We start from the raw sequence: 16,022 nt of genomic DNA, 5'->3' as shown, positions 1-16,022 counted from the left end.
TGGCCAGTGCTACCTGGGTGTGACCAGGGGAGTATGGGTGTGGCCAGTGCCATCTGGGTGTGCCCAGTGAGGTGTGGGTGTGGCCAGTTCCTTGTGGGTGTGTACGCACACTATTCTATCAGTCCCAATGTCTCCCTAAATATGTAAAAGTAGAAAAATTGCATCATTTTGCGAGGAACTTACTATTTATACCAGACCATGGGAGCCAGCTGGGAGGCCATACTTCCAAGATGATGGGCCCACCTTTATGTGGAGGCCTGGGGCTGTAGCTCTGCCCACCCTATTGTTGAGCAAGTCCCTAATCTTAGCTGTTCGCCATTTTGTACCTCTGCGGGTGCTACGTTCCCACCACAGCCGCCATGCGCTAACATACTAACGGACCCAACTGCAATAAAACATGCATGTCACTAGGGGCGCTTCATCACATTACACCTCCATTAATGGCCCTTTCTGGGCCTCAGTATTCTGCAACAAACTCCTGATCTTGGCGGGAAGACGCCAAAGACTATAGGTCAAGTAGAATACAAGAGACCTTTCCGTACTCACCAAACGTCAGCCGGCAGCAAAGAATTAGCTCCACTGGCAGCCCAAGTAAGGAAAATAAGAAAATAAAATTTCAAAATTCATAAAAAATGCATTACAAGAAAAATATAGGTTGATGTTAATTATTCTGCGATCACGCTAGCTCACCAGCGGAACAATTTCGGCAGTTTTATTACACCTGGCATCCCATGCTCAGAAGCAGGAATATATTTATGCAAGTGCATTTTGTTATCCCATAAACATTACATTAAAAGGAATGCTTCTGAGCTGATTGCAATTCCCAGATGGCCCAGAGATAGCAAAGCCGGCCTGTGTGCCGCTTCGGACAGCAGAGGGCAGCACTGCCTAGCTCGCCGTCTCAGCAAAGGCAGGGATAATTGTTCCAGAAATCAGATGTAGCCGAGTGCTACTATAGAGAATTGCCATTTAGCTCTGCATTGAATGTGATTATATTCTGTCACCATACATAATCTTTTCTTTTTAGCGTTCCCAGGAATCTAGCAGATTGCACAAAATACCCAGATGAAAAGTGCGCGGCACATAAATATAGCAATTTGCATCCATTATTTCTTAGTACACCGGCTTTTAATACACGTTATTAGGGTTTTCACTATGTCAGTTCCCGCTACAGACTGTACCATTAGTTTTCAGCACACTCTTTACAGTATAATTGGCATCTAGGTGAAGCAAAGAGCAACAAATATCACACAAAGGGCTCATTGTGCGGCGGATGAGGAGCGGTAATAAGTTAGCACATAAAAGTGCTCTTTATGAAACCCGACCATAAATATGTTACAGTTTGTTCCGCACAACTTGCACCTATGCAAGAGAGAGGCCCGAAATGTAACAGGTTGCGGGTTGTGGGCAGCGGCGAGATTGCGGTGATGTACAGATGGAGCCCTGCTCATTTATCCCTTTAATAAGATTAACTGAGCCAGGACTTAATCCCCTGCTGTATTGTACTCTCTGTATTGTATTGCAGCTGAGAACAATAGATGAAGCGTTTATGTTAATAAGCCTTGGTGCACCTAGGTGCAGCAGAGAAGCCTAGATGATCAGTACTGGAGCCTCCATCATAAAAAATTGTTTTGTTTTTTCTTAAAGTCCAAAAAACAACAAAGAAATAACCTAATTTAAATCTTGTCACTTTAAATTTGGAGGCCTCATTGCAGAAGTCTCGCCGCTGCCGGCAAATATCAGGCTATTACACCTAGGCCAGGATCATTTCTCACTGGGAGTAAGTCTAATAGCCCGGCGCTGACGCCTCTCCTCTCCTTATTCCCCCAATAGCTGCTTATCCTGCTGCGTACGGACAGATTGGACAAGCCTTCCCTCAGCCAGCTCCTATGATCCCACAGCAACAGAGAGAAGGTAAGACTGAGAATTGTACAGCGCAATGGAACACGTCAGTGCTATATAAATAAATGATAATAAGACGTATCAGTACAACGTTCCCTGGCGTGTGCTGAATGCATCTCTATAATCAGTGCAATATAGAACTTTTTGCAATGTAATGACAACGTGTGGCCCGCCCTGACCTGCCTAAACCCAGGCTTGTGCCACCTAACCACGCCCACATGTGCACAAACCACGCCCTACCCGCCTAACCCCTCCCACATCCCCATATTTGCCTAAGCCTGTGTCCCACCCACCTAACCACGCCCATTTTCCAATTGCCAAAATGAGGACAATTAGTATAATTTCCAGACCCTGGTAAGCAATTTTATTACAGAGGGTCATCTTTAACTTTTTGTACTAAATAATTGTAGCTTACTAGGTAGTTTACTACTTATAAGACGCTAGCTTGGAACACACCATCGATAACACAAATGTTTCATACTTAAATAAGCAAAAAAATACAACTGCATATACAGCTATATGGTTCTTCTAAAGGGTTTCCGCTGCCAGATGATACTAATGTACAGTGGTGCATGTAAAAAAAAATTCTTAGTGAGACTGATAGTAAAAATGGGCGTGATCACGTGCCATGAGGGGGCGTGGACACACAAAACTAGGGGAGTGGCTACATGACAATAAGGGCATGGCCACATTAAGCCACATCCCGTAATGCACATTACACATTATGCCAGACACCGTAACAACCGTTACACATTATGCCACACACCGTAATGCCCATTACACATTATGCCAGACACCGTAACACCCGTTACACATTATGCCACACACCATAATGCCCATTACACATTATGCCACACACCGTAATGCTTATTACACATTATGCCACACACCATAACACCCATTACACATTATGCCACACACCGTAATGCCCATTACACATTATGCCAGACACCGTAACACCCGCTACACATTATGCCACACACCGTAATGCCCATTACACATTATGCCACACACCGTAATGCCCATTACACATTATGCCACACACCGTAATGCCCATTACACATTATGCCACACACCATAATGCCCATTACACATTATGCCACACACCGTAACACCCGTTACACATTATGCCACACACCGTAATGCCCATTACACATTATGCCAGACACCGTAACACCCGTTACACATTGTGCCACACACCATAATGCCCGTTACACATTATTCCAGACACCGTAACACACGTTACACATTATGCCACACACCGTAATGCCTTATATATTATACCACACACCATAATACCTATTACATATTATGCCACACAGTTATGCCACTGACATAATTTTATGTCCCACACACAAAGATGCCCCTTATAAATCATGCCCCAGTGGTGGGCTGGTGGTGCTGCATACCACCACCATATTTCTTAATGGTACTCCATACCACCCCGTACCACCCTACTTTCAGCACTGCTAAAGTATTGGTTGGTACATTTTCTCTTGCAACCTTTTCCAAGTGCATTGCATTAGTAAGTCTTAATTCTATGCCTTCTACAAGGGTTTTATTTCAAGGGAAATGTTATTTTTGTCGCTCTTGTATACGGCACAGAACCGCTCTGTAGATACAAGTGTATCAAAGTCAAGCGATCATTCTCATATCCAAGAGCAAATACAGCAAACTGCTGTACAGTAATGCATCCTGGATTGCTGAACAGACTTAGGCCCTCATTCCGAGTTGATCGGTCGCAAGGCGAATTTAGCAGAGTTACACACGCTAAGCCGCCGCCTACTGGGAGTGAATCTTAGCTTCTTAAAATTGCGACCGATGTATTCGCAATATTGCGATTACTAACTACTTAGCAGTTTCAGAGTAGCTTCAGACTTACTCTGCCTGTGCGATCATTTCAGTGCTTGTCGTTCCTGGTTGACGTCACAAACACACCCAGCGTTCGCCCAGGCACTCCCACCGTTTCCCCGGCCACTCCTGCGTTTTTTCCGGAAACGGTAGCGTTTTCAGCCACACGCCCCTGAAACGCCGTGTTTCCGCCCAGTAACACCCATTTCCTGTCAATCACATTACGATCGCCGGAGCGAAGAAAAAGCCGTGAGTAAAATTACTTTCTTCATAGTAAAGTTACTTGGCGCAGTCGCAGTGCGAACATTGCGCATGCGTACTAAGCGGATTTTCACTGCGATGCGATGAAAAATACCGAGCGAACAACTCGGAATGAGGGCCTTAGTGAATAGCAGAGAAATAGCAAGAGAAAGGCAATATACTATCATCAGTCGGCACATATACAGTACGCCATCACACACGACTTGGGGCGTGGTTTTGTGAATTTATTCCTAGGCATCACAACTGCAAGTCACCAATCATCTATAATAGATGTTCTCAAACTCGGTCCTCGGGGGCCCACACAGTGCATGTTTTGCAGGTCTCCTCACAGAATCGCAAGTGAAATAATTAGCTCCACCTGTGGACCTTTTAAAATGTGTCAGTGAGTAATTAATACACCTGTGCACCTGCTGGGTTACCTGCAAAACATGCACTGTGTGGGCTCCCGAGGACCGAGTTTGAGAACCTCTGATCTATAATGAAATGATTGCATCATAAATTATATAATTAAACTAAATAATAAACGTATCAGTATTATGAATAGCATTATAAATGAAATAATGGTATTTGATCTATCTCATACTATGATAAAACTGTTTCCATAATTTATTTTCATCAAGGATTTTGCATGTGAAATGTTAGGACACAGGTTCTCAAACTCGGCCCTCAGGACCCCACACAGTGCATGTTTTGCAGGTCTCCTCACAGAATCGCAAGTGAAATAATGAACTCCATCTGTGGACCTTTTAAAATGTTTCAGTGAGTAATTAATACACTGTGCACTTGCTGGGTTACCTGCAAAACATGCACTGTGTGGGGTCCTGAGGACCGAGTTTGAGAACCACTGTGTTAGAAGATACCAGCTGTGCACATCAGGCTTCAAGAGCACAAATTAGTACATAGCAGAGTACACAATCATACAAAGCAGAGCACACAGTAGTACGTAACAGAGCACAAACTAGTACATAGCAGAGCACACAGTACTACATAGAGGAGCACACAGTAGTACACAGCAGAGCACACAATAGTACAAAGCAGAGCACACAGCAGTACATAGCAGAGCACACAGTAGCACATAGCAGAGTACACAGTAGTACAAAGCAGAGCACATAGTACAAAGCAAAGCACACAGTAGTACATAGTAGAGTACACAGTGGTACAAGGCAAAGCACACACTGGTACATAGCAGAGCACACAATAGTACATAGCAGAGCACACAGTGCTACAAGGCAGAGCACACACTAGTACATAGCAGAGCACACAATACTACATAGCAGGGCACACAGTAGTACATACCAGGGCACACAGTGGTACATAGCAGAACACACAGTAATACATACTGTAGCAGAGCACACAGTAATACATAGCAGAGCACACAATGGAAAAGAGCAGAGTACACAGTAATACAAAGCAGAGCACCCAGTAGTACAAAGCAGACCACACACTTGTACATAGCAGAGCACACAGTGGTACAAAGCAGAGCAGACAGTAGTACATAGCAGAGCACACAGTGGTCCATAGCAGAGCACACAGTAGTACATGCAGAGCAGACAGTGGTACACAGCAAAGCACACAGTAGTACACAGCAAAGCACACAGCAGTACAATGCAGAGCACACAGTAATACAAAGCAGAGCACACAATAGACCATAGCAGAGCACAAAGTAGCACATAGCAGAGCACACACTAGTACATAGTAGAGCACACAGTAGAATTAAGCAGAGCACCAAGTGGTATAAAGCAGAGCACACAGTGGTACATAGCAGAGCACACAGTAATACAAAGCAGAGAACACAGTAGTACATAGCAGAGCACACAGTGGTACACAGCAGAGCACAAAGTAATACACAGCAGAGCAAATAATACACAGCAGAGCACTCACTGGTAAATAGCAGAGCACACCGTAATACAAAGCAGAGCACACAATGGTACATAGCAAAGCACACAGTAGTACAAAGCAGAGCACACAGTAGTACATAGCAGAGCACACAGTAGTACATAGCAGAGCACACAGTAGTACATAGCAGAGCACACAGTAGTTCATAGCGGAGCACACAGTAGTACACAGCAGAGTGCACAGTAGTACATAGCAGAGCACACACTAATACATATCAGAGCACACACTAGTACATAGCAGAGCACACACTAGTAAATAGCAGAGCACAGACTAGTACATAGCAGAGCACACAGTAGTACATAGCAGAACACACACTAGTACATATCGGAGCACACACTAGTACATAGCAGAGCACACACTAGTAAATAGCAGAGCACACACTAGTACATAGCAGAGCACACAGTAGTACATAGCGGAGCACATACTAGTACACAGCAGAGCACACACTAGTACATAGCAGAGCACACAGTAGTACATAGCGGAGCACACACTAGTACATAGCAGAGCACGCAGTACTACATAGCAGATCACACACTAGTACATATCTGAGCAAACACTAGTACATAGCAGAGAACACAGTAGTACATAGCGGAGCACACACTAGTACATATACATCAGGCTTCAAATTAGTACATAGCAGAGTACACAATCATACAAAGCAGAGCACAGAGTAGTACATAACAGAGCACAAACTAGTACATAGCAGAGCACACAGTAGTACATAGCAGAGCACACAGTAGTACATAGAGGAGCACACAGTAGTACACAGCAGAGCACACAGTAGTACAAAGCAGAGCACACAGCAGTACATAGCAGAGCACACAGTAGCACATAGCAGAGTACACAGTAGTACAAAGCAGAGCACATAGTACAAAGCAGAGCACACAGTAGTACATAGTAGAGTACACAGTGGTACAAGGAAAAGCACACACTGGTACATAGCAGAGCACACAATAGTACATAGCAGAGCACACAGTGCTACAAGGCAGAGCACACACTAGTACATAGCAGAGCACACAATACTACATAGCAGGGCACACAGTAGTACATACCAGGGCACACAGTGGTACATAGCAGAACACACAGTAATACATACTGTAGCAGAGCACACGGTAATACATAGCAGAGCACACAATGGAAAAGAGCAGAGTACACAGTAATATAAAGCAGAGCACCCAGTTGTACAAAGCAGAGCACACACTAGTACAAAGCAGATCACACACTAGTACAAAGCAGAGCACACACTAGTACATAGCAGAGCACACAGTGGTACAAAGCAGAGCACACAGTGGTCCATAGCAGAGCACACAGTAGTACATGCAGAGCAGACAGTGGTACACAGCAAAGCACACAGTAGTACACAGCAGAGCACACAGCAGTACAAAGCAGAGCACACAGTAATACAAAGCAGAGCACCCAATAGACCATAGCAGAGCACAAAGTAGCACATAGCAGAGCACACACTAGTACATAGCAGAGCACACAGTAGAATTAAGCAGAGCACACAGTGGTATAAAGCAGAGCACACAGTGGTACATAGCAGAGCACAAAGTAATACAAAGCAGAGCACACAGTAGTACATAGCAGAGCACACTGTGGTATAAAGCAGAGCACACAGTAATACATAGCAGAGCAAGTAATACACAGCAGAGCACTCACTGGTAAATAGCAGAGCACACAGTAATACAAAGCAGAGCACACAGTGGTACATAGCAAAGCACACAGTAGTACAAAGCAGAGCACACAGTAGTACATAGCAGAGCACACAATGGTACAGAGCAGAGCACACAGTAGTACAAAGCAGAGCACACAATGGTACAGAGCAGAGCACACAGTAGTATATAGCAGAGCACACAGTAGTACATAGCAGAGCACACAGTGGTACGTGGCAGAGCACACAGTAATACAAAGGAAAGCACACAGTGGTACAGATCAGAGTACACAATAGACCATAGCAGAGCACACAGTGGTACATAGCAGAGCACATAGTAATTGATAGCAGAGCAAGTAATACATAGCAGAGCACTCACTGGTTAATAGCAGGGCACACAGTAATACAAAGAAGAGCACACAATGGTACATAGCAAAGCACACGGTAGTACAAAGCAGAGCACACAGTAGTACATAACAAAGCACACAATGGTACAGAGCAGAGCACACAGTAGTACATAGCAGAGCACACACTAGTACATAGCAGAGCACAAAGTGGTACAAAGCAGAGCACACAGTAGTACATAGCAGAGCACACAGTGGTCCATAGCAGAGCACACAGTAGTACATGCAGAGCAGACAGTGGTACACAGCAAAGCACACAGTAGTACACAGCAAAGCACACAGCAGTACAAAGCAGAGTACACAGTAATACAAAGCAGAGCACCCAGTAGTACAAAGCAGAGCACACACTAGTACATAGCAGAGCACACAGTGGTACAAAGCAGAGCAGACAGTAGTACATAGCAGAGCACACAGTGGTCCATAGCAGAGCACACAGTAGTACATGCAGAGCAGACAGTAGTACACAGCAGAGCACACAGCAGTACAAAGCAGAGCACACAGTAATACAAAGCAGAGCACACAATAGACCATAGCAGAGCACAAAGTAGCACATAGCAGAGCACACAGTAGAATTAAGCAGAGCACACAGTGGTATAAAGCAGAGCACACAGTAGTACATAGTAGAGCACACAGTGGTACAAAGCAGAGCACATAGTAATACATAGCAGAGCAAGTAATACATAGCAGAGCAAGTAATACATAGCAGAGCACTCACTGGTAAATAGCAGAGCACACAGTAATACAAAGCAGAGCACACCGTAGTACATAGCAGAGCACACAATGGTACAGAGCAGAGCACACAGTAGTACAAAGCAGAGCACACAATGGTGCAGAGCAGAGCACACAGTAGTATATAGCAGAGCACACAGTAGTACATAGCAGAGCACACAGTGGTACGTGGCAGAGCACACAGTAATACAAAGCAAAGCACACAGTGGTACAGATCAGAGCATACAGTAGTACACAGCAGAGCACACAGTGGTACCTGTACACAGCAGAGCACACAGTAGTGCATAGCAGAACACACAGTAATACAAAGCAGAGCACACGATGGTACACAGCAGAACACACAGTGGTACAAAGCAGGATACACAGTAGAACATAGCAGAGCACACAATAGTACAGAGCAGAGCACACAGTAGCACATTGCGGAGCACACAGTAATATAAAGCAGAGCACACAATTGTACATAGCAGAGCACACAGTGGTACAAAGCAGAGCACACAGTGGTACATAGCAGAACACACAGTGGTACAAAGCAGGGTACACAGTAGAACATAGCAGAGCACACAATAGTACAGAGCAGAGCACACAGTGGTACATAGCAGAGCACACAGTAGCACATTGTGGAGCACACAGTAATATAAAGCAGAGCACACAATTGTACATAGCAGAGCACACAGTGGTACAAAGCAGAGCACACAGTAGTACATAGCAGAGCACACAATAGTACAAAGCAGAGCACACAGGAATACAAAGCAGAGCACAGAGTAGTACATAGTAGAGCACACAATAGTATATAGCAGAACACACAGTAATACAAAGCAGACCACACAGTAGTACATAGCAGAGCACACATTAGTATATAGCAGAGCACACAGTAATACAAAGCAGAGCACACAATGGTACATAGCAGAGCACACAGTAGTACAAAGCAGAGCACACAGTAATACAAACCAGGGCACACACTAGTACATAGCAGAGCACAAAGTAGTGCATAGCGGAGCACACACTAGTGCATAGCAGAGCACACACTAGTACATAGCAGAGCACACAGTAGTGCATAGCGGAGCACACACTAGTACATAGCAGAGCACACAGTAGTACATACTGGAGCACACACTAGTACATAGCAGAGCACACAGTAGTACATAGTGGAGCACACACTAGTACATAGCAGAGCACACAGTAGTACATAGTGGAGCACACACTAGTACATAGCAGAGCACACAGTAGTACTTAGCGGAGCACACACTACTACATATCAGAGCACACAGTAGTAAATAGCAGAGCACACAGTAGTACATAGCAGAGCACACAATACTACATAGCAGAGCACACACTAGTACATAGTGGAGTACACACTAGTACTTAACATAGCACACACTAGTACACAGCAGAGCACACAGTAATACATAGAAGAGCACACAGTGGTACACAGCAGAGCACACAGTAGTACATAGCGGAGCACACACTAGTACATAGCAGAGCACACAGTAGTACATACAGTAGCAGAGCATACAATACTACATAGCAGAGCACACACTAGTACATAGCAGAGCACACACTAGTACATAGCAGAGCACACAGTACTATATAGTGGAGCACACAGTAGTAAATAGCAGAGCACAAAGTAGTACAAAGCAGAGCACACAATACTACATAGCAGAGCACACACTAGTACTTAGCAGAGTACACAGTACTATATAACGGAGCACAAAGTAGTACATAGCAGAGCACAAAGTAGTTCATAGCAGAGCACAAAGTAGTACATAGCAGAGCACACTGTAGTACAGAGCAGAGCACACACAAGTACATAGCAGAGCACACAGTAGTTCATAGCGGAGCACACAGTAGTACACAGCAAAGCACACAGTGGTACAGATCAGAGCACACAGTAGTACACAGCAGAGCACACAGTGGTACGTGTACACAGCAGAGCACACAGTAGTGCATAGCAGAGCACACAGTAATACAAAGCAGAGCACACAATGGTACATAGCAGAACACACAGTGGTACAAAGCAGGGTACACAGTAGAACATAGCAGAGCACACAATAGTACAGAGCAGAGCACACAGTGGTACATAGCAGAGCACACAGTAGTACATTGCGGAGCACACAGTAATACAAAGCAGAGCATACAATAGTACAAAGCAGAGCACACAGGAATACAAAGCAGAGCACAAAGTGGTACATAGTAGAGCACACAATAGTATATAGCAGAGCACACAGTAATACAAAGCAGACCACACAGTAGTACGTAGCAGAGCACACATTAGTATATAGCAGAGCACACAGTAATACAAAGCAGAGCACACACTAGTACATAGCAGAGCACACAGTACTATATAGCGGAGCACACAGTAGTACATAGCAGAGCACAAAGTAGTACATAGCAGAGCACACAATACTACATAGCAGAGCACACACTAGTACATAGCAGAGCACACAGTAGTACATATCAGAGCACACAGTAGTTCATAGCGGAGCACACAGTAGTATACAGCAGACAGCACAGTAGTACATAGCAGAGCACACGCTAGTACATAGCAGAGCACACACTAGTACATAGCAGAGCACACACTAGTAAATAGCAGAGCACACACTAGTACATAGCAAAGCACACAGTAGTAAATAGCAGAGCACACACTAGTACATATCGGAGCACACACTAGTACATAGCAGAGCACACACTAGTAAATAGCAGAGCACACACTAGTACATAGCAGAGCACACACTAGTTAATAGCAGAGCACACACTAGTACATAGCAGAGCACACAGTAGTACATAGCAGAGCACACACTAGTACATATCGGAGCACACACTAGTACATAGCAGAGCACACACGTGGTACATAGCGGAGCACACACTAGTACATAGCAGAGCGCATACTAGTACATAGCAGAGCGCAAACTAGTACATAGCAGAGCACACACTACTACATAGCAGAGCACACACTAGTAAATAGCAGAGCACACAGTAGTACATAGCAGAGCACACAATGGTACATAGCAGAGCACACAGTAGTACAAAGCAGAGCACACAGTAATACAAACCAGGGCACACACTAGTACATAGCAGAGCACAAAGTAGTGCATAGCGGAGCACACACTAGTGCATAGCAGAGCACACACTAGTACATAGCAGAGCACACAGTAGTACATAGCGGAGCACACACTAGTACATAGCAGAGCACACAGTAGTACATACTGGAGCACACACTAGTACATAGCAGAGCACACAGTAGTACATAGTGGAGCACACACTAGTACATAGCAGAGCACACAGTAGTACATAGTGGAGCACACACTAGTACATAGCAGAGCACCCAGTAGTACTTAGCGGAGCACACACTACTACATATCAGAGCACACAGTAGTAAATAGCAGAGCACACAGTAGTACATAGCAGAGCACACAATACTACATAGCAGAGCACACACTAGTACATAGTGGAGTACACACTAGTACTTAACCTAGCACACACTAGTACACAGCAGAGCACACAGTAATACATAGAAGAGCACACAGTGGTACACAGCAGAGCACACAGTAGTACATAGCGGAGCACACACTAGTACATAGCAGAGCACACAGTAGTACATACAGTAGCAGAGCATACAATACTACATAGCAGAGCACACACTAGTACATAGCAGAGCACACACTAGTACATAGCAGAGCACACAGTACTTTATAGTGGAGCACACAGTAGTACATAGCAGAGCACACAATACTACATAGCAGAGCACACACTAGTACATAGCAGAGTACACAGTACTATATAACGGAGCACAAAGTAGTACATAGCAGAGCACAAAGTAGTACATAGCAGAGCACAAAGTAGTACATAGCAGAGCACACAGTAGTACAGAGCAGAGCACACACAAGTACATAGCAGAGCACACAGTAGTTAATAGCGGAGCACACAGTAGTACACAGCAAAGCACACAGTGGTACAGATCAGAGCACACAGTAGTACACAGCAGAGCACACAGTGGTACCTGTACACAGCAGAGCACACAGTAGTGCATAGCAGAGCACACAGTAATACAAAGCAGAGCACACAATGGTACATAGCAGAACACACAGTGGTACAAAGCAGGGTACACAGTAGAACATAGCAGAGCACACAATAGTACAGAGCAGAGCACACAGTGGTACATAGCAGAGCACACAGTAGTACATTGCGGAGCACACAGTAATACAAAGCAGAGCATACAATAGTACAAAGCAGAGCACACAGGAATACAAAGCAGAGCACAAAGTGGTACATAGTAGAGCACACAATAGTATATAGCAGAGCACACAGTAATACAAAGCAGACCACACAGTAGTATGTAGCAGAGCACACATTAGTATATAGCAGAGCACACAGTAATACAAAGCAGAGCACACACTAGTACATAGCAGAGCACACAGTACTACATAGCAGAGCACAAAGTAGTACATAGCAGAGCACACAATAATACTACATAGTAGAGCACACACTAGTACATAGCAGAGCACACAGTAGTACATATCAGAGCACACAGTAGTTCATAGCGGAGCACACAGTAGTATACAGCAGACAGTACAGTAGTACATAGCAGAGCACACACTAGTACATAGCAGAGCACACAGTAGTACATATCAGAGCACACAGTAGTTCATAGCGGAGCACACAGTAGTATACAGCAGACAGTACACTAGTACATAGCAGAGCACACACTAGTAAATAGCAGAGCACACACTAGTACATAGCAGAGCACACACTAGTTAATAGCAGAACACACACTAGTACATAGCAGAGCACACAGTAGTACATAGCAGAGCACACACTAGTACATATCGGAGCACACACTAGTACATAGCAGAGCACACACGTGGTACATAGCGGAGCACACACTAGTACATAGCAGAGCGCACACTAGTACATAGCAGAGCGCACACTAGTACATAGCAGAGCACACACTACTACATAGCAGAGCACACACTAGTAAATAGCAGAGCACACACTAGTACATAGCAGAGCACACAGTAGTACATAGCGGAGCACACACTAGTACATAGCAGAGCGCACAGTAGTACATAGCAGAGCACACAGTAGTACATAGCAGAGCACACACTAGTACATAGCGGAGCACACACTAGTACATAGCGGAGCACACACTAGTACATAGCAGAGCACACAGTAGAACATACAGTAGCAGAGCATACACTAGTACATAGCAGAACACACAGTAGTACTTAGCAGAGCACACAATACTACATAGCAGAGCACACACTAGTACATAGCAGAGCACACACTAGTACATAGCAGAGCACACAGTAGTACATAGCAGAGAACACACTAGTACATAGCAGAGCACACAGTAGTACATAGCAGAGAACACACTAGTACATAGCAGAGCACACAGTAGTACATAGCAGAGAACACACTAGTACATAGCAGAGCACACAGTAGTATATAGCGGGGCACACAGTAATACATAGCAGTGCACAACGTAGTACATAGCAGAGCACACACTAGTACATAGCAGAGCACACAGTAGTACATAGCAGAGAACACACTAGTACATAGCAGAGCACACAGTAGTACATAGCAGAGAACACACTAGTACATAGCAGAGCACACAGTAGTATATAGCGGGGCACACAGTAATACATAGCAGTGCACAACGTAGTACATAGCAGAGCACACACTAGTACATAGCAGAGAACACACTAGTACATAGCAGAGCACACAGTAGTATATAGCGGGGCACACAGTAATACATAGCAGTGCACAACGTAGTACATAGCAGAGCACACAGTAGTACATAACATAGCTCACAGTAGTACATAGCAGAGCACACAGTAGTACATAGCAGAGCTCACAGTAGTACATAGCAGAGCACATAGTAATACATAGCAGAGCACACAGTAGTACATAGCAGAGCACACAGTAGTACATAGCAGAGCACACAGTAGTACATAACATAGCTCACAGTAGTACATAGCAGAGCACACAGTAGTACATAGCAGAGCTCACAGTAGTACATAGCAGAGCACATAGTAATATATAGCAGAGCACACACTAGTACATAGCAGAGCACACAGTAGTACATAGCAGAGCACACAGTAGTACATAGAGGAGCACACAGTAGTACATAGCAGAGCACACAGTAGTACATAGAGGAGCACACAGTAGTACATAGCAGAGCACACAGTAGTACATAGAGGAGCACACACTAGTACATATCGGAGCACACACTAGTACATAGCAGAGCACACACTAGTAAATAGCAGAGCACACACTAGTACATAGCAGAGCACACACTAGTTAATAGCAGAACACACACTAGTACATAGCAGAGCACACAGTAGTACATAGCAGAGCACACACTAGTACATATCGGAGCACACACTAGTACATAGCAGAGCACACACGTGGTACATAGCGGAGCACACACTAGTACATAGCAGAGCGCACACTAGTACATAGCAGAGCGCACACTAGTACATAGCAGAGCACACACTACTACATAGCAGAGCACACACTAGTAAATAGCAGAGCACACACTAGTACATAGCAGAGCACACAGTAGTACATAGCGGAGCACACACTAGTACATATTGGAGCACACACTAGTACATAGCAGAGCGCACAGTAGTACATAGCAGAGCACACAGTAGTACATAGCAGAGCACACACTAGTACATAGCGGAGCACACACTAGTACATAGCGGAGCACACACTAGTACATAGCAGAGCACACAGTAGAACATACAGTAGCAGAGCATACACTAGTACATAGCAGAACACACAGTAGTACTTAGCAGAGCACACAATACTACATAGCAGAGCACACACTAGTACATAGCAGAGCACACACTAGTACATAGCAGAGCACACAGTAGTACATAGCAGAGAACACACTAGTACATAGCAGAGCACACAGTAGTACATAGCAGAGAACACACTAGTACATAGCAGAGCACACAGTAGTACATAGCAGAGAACACACTAGTACATAGCAGAGCACACAGTAGTATATAGCGGGGCACACAGTAATACATAGCAGTGCACAACGTAGTACATAGCAGAGCACACACTAGTACATAGCAGAGCACACAGTAGTACATAGCAGAGAACACACTAGTACTAGCAGAGCACACAGTAGTACATAGCAGAGAACACACTAGTACATAGCAGAGCACACAGTAGTATATAGCGGGGCACACAGTAATACATAGCAGTGCACAACGTAGTACATAGCAGAGCACACAGTAGTACATAACATAGCTCACAGTAGTACATAGCAGAGCACACAGTAGTACATAGCAGAGCTCACAGTAGTACATAGCAGAGCA

At 44.6% G+C, this 16,022-nt stretch overlaps 1 protein-coding gene across 12 annotated transcripts in view; it reads left to right on the top strand.

The window, feature by feature from the left end:
- Positions 1-16,022, top strand: part of CELF4 (CUGBP Elav-like family member 4) — a 1,208,497-nt gene that overhangs the window by 1,104,716 nt on the left and 87,759 nt on the right. For all 12 annotated transcript variants that reach the window (XR_010243565.1, XM_063958143.1, XM_063958153.1 and 9 more), the window contains exon 10: positions 1,834-1,914. Coding sequence is in view for 11 of the 12 variants with exons in the window: in XM_063958143.1 (XP_063814213.1) it covers positions 1,834-1,914 (81 nt within the window). In the remaining variant the exon portion in view is untranslated. The remainder of the gene's footprint in view (positions 1-1,833; positions 1,915-16,022) is intronic.

Source organism: Pseudophryne corroboree, chromosome 1 (assembly GCF_028390025.1).
Source record: "Pseudophryne corroboree isolate aPseCor3 chromosome 1, aPseCor3.hap2, whole genome shotgun sequence".
Lineage (NCBI taxonomy): Eukaryota > Metazoa > Chordata > Amphibia > Anura > Myobatrachidae > Pseudophryne > Pseudophryne corroboree.
This window is presented reverse-complemented; position numbering and strand designations above follow the sequence as displayed.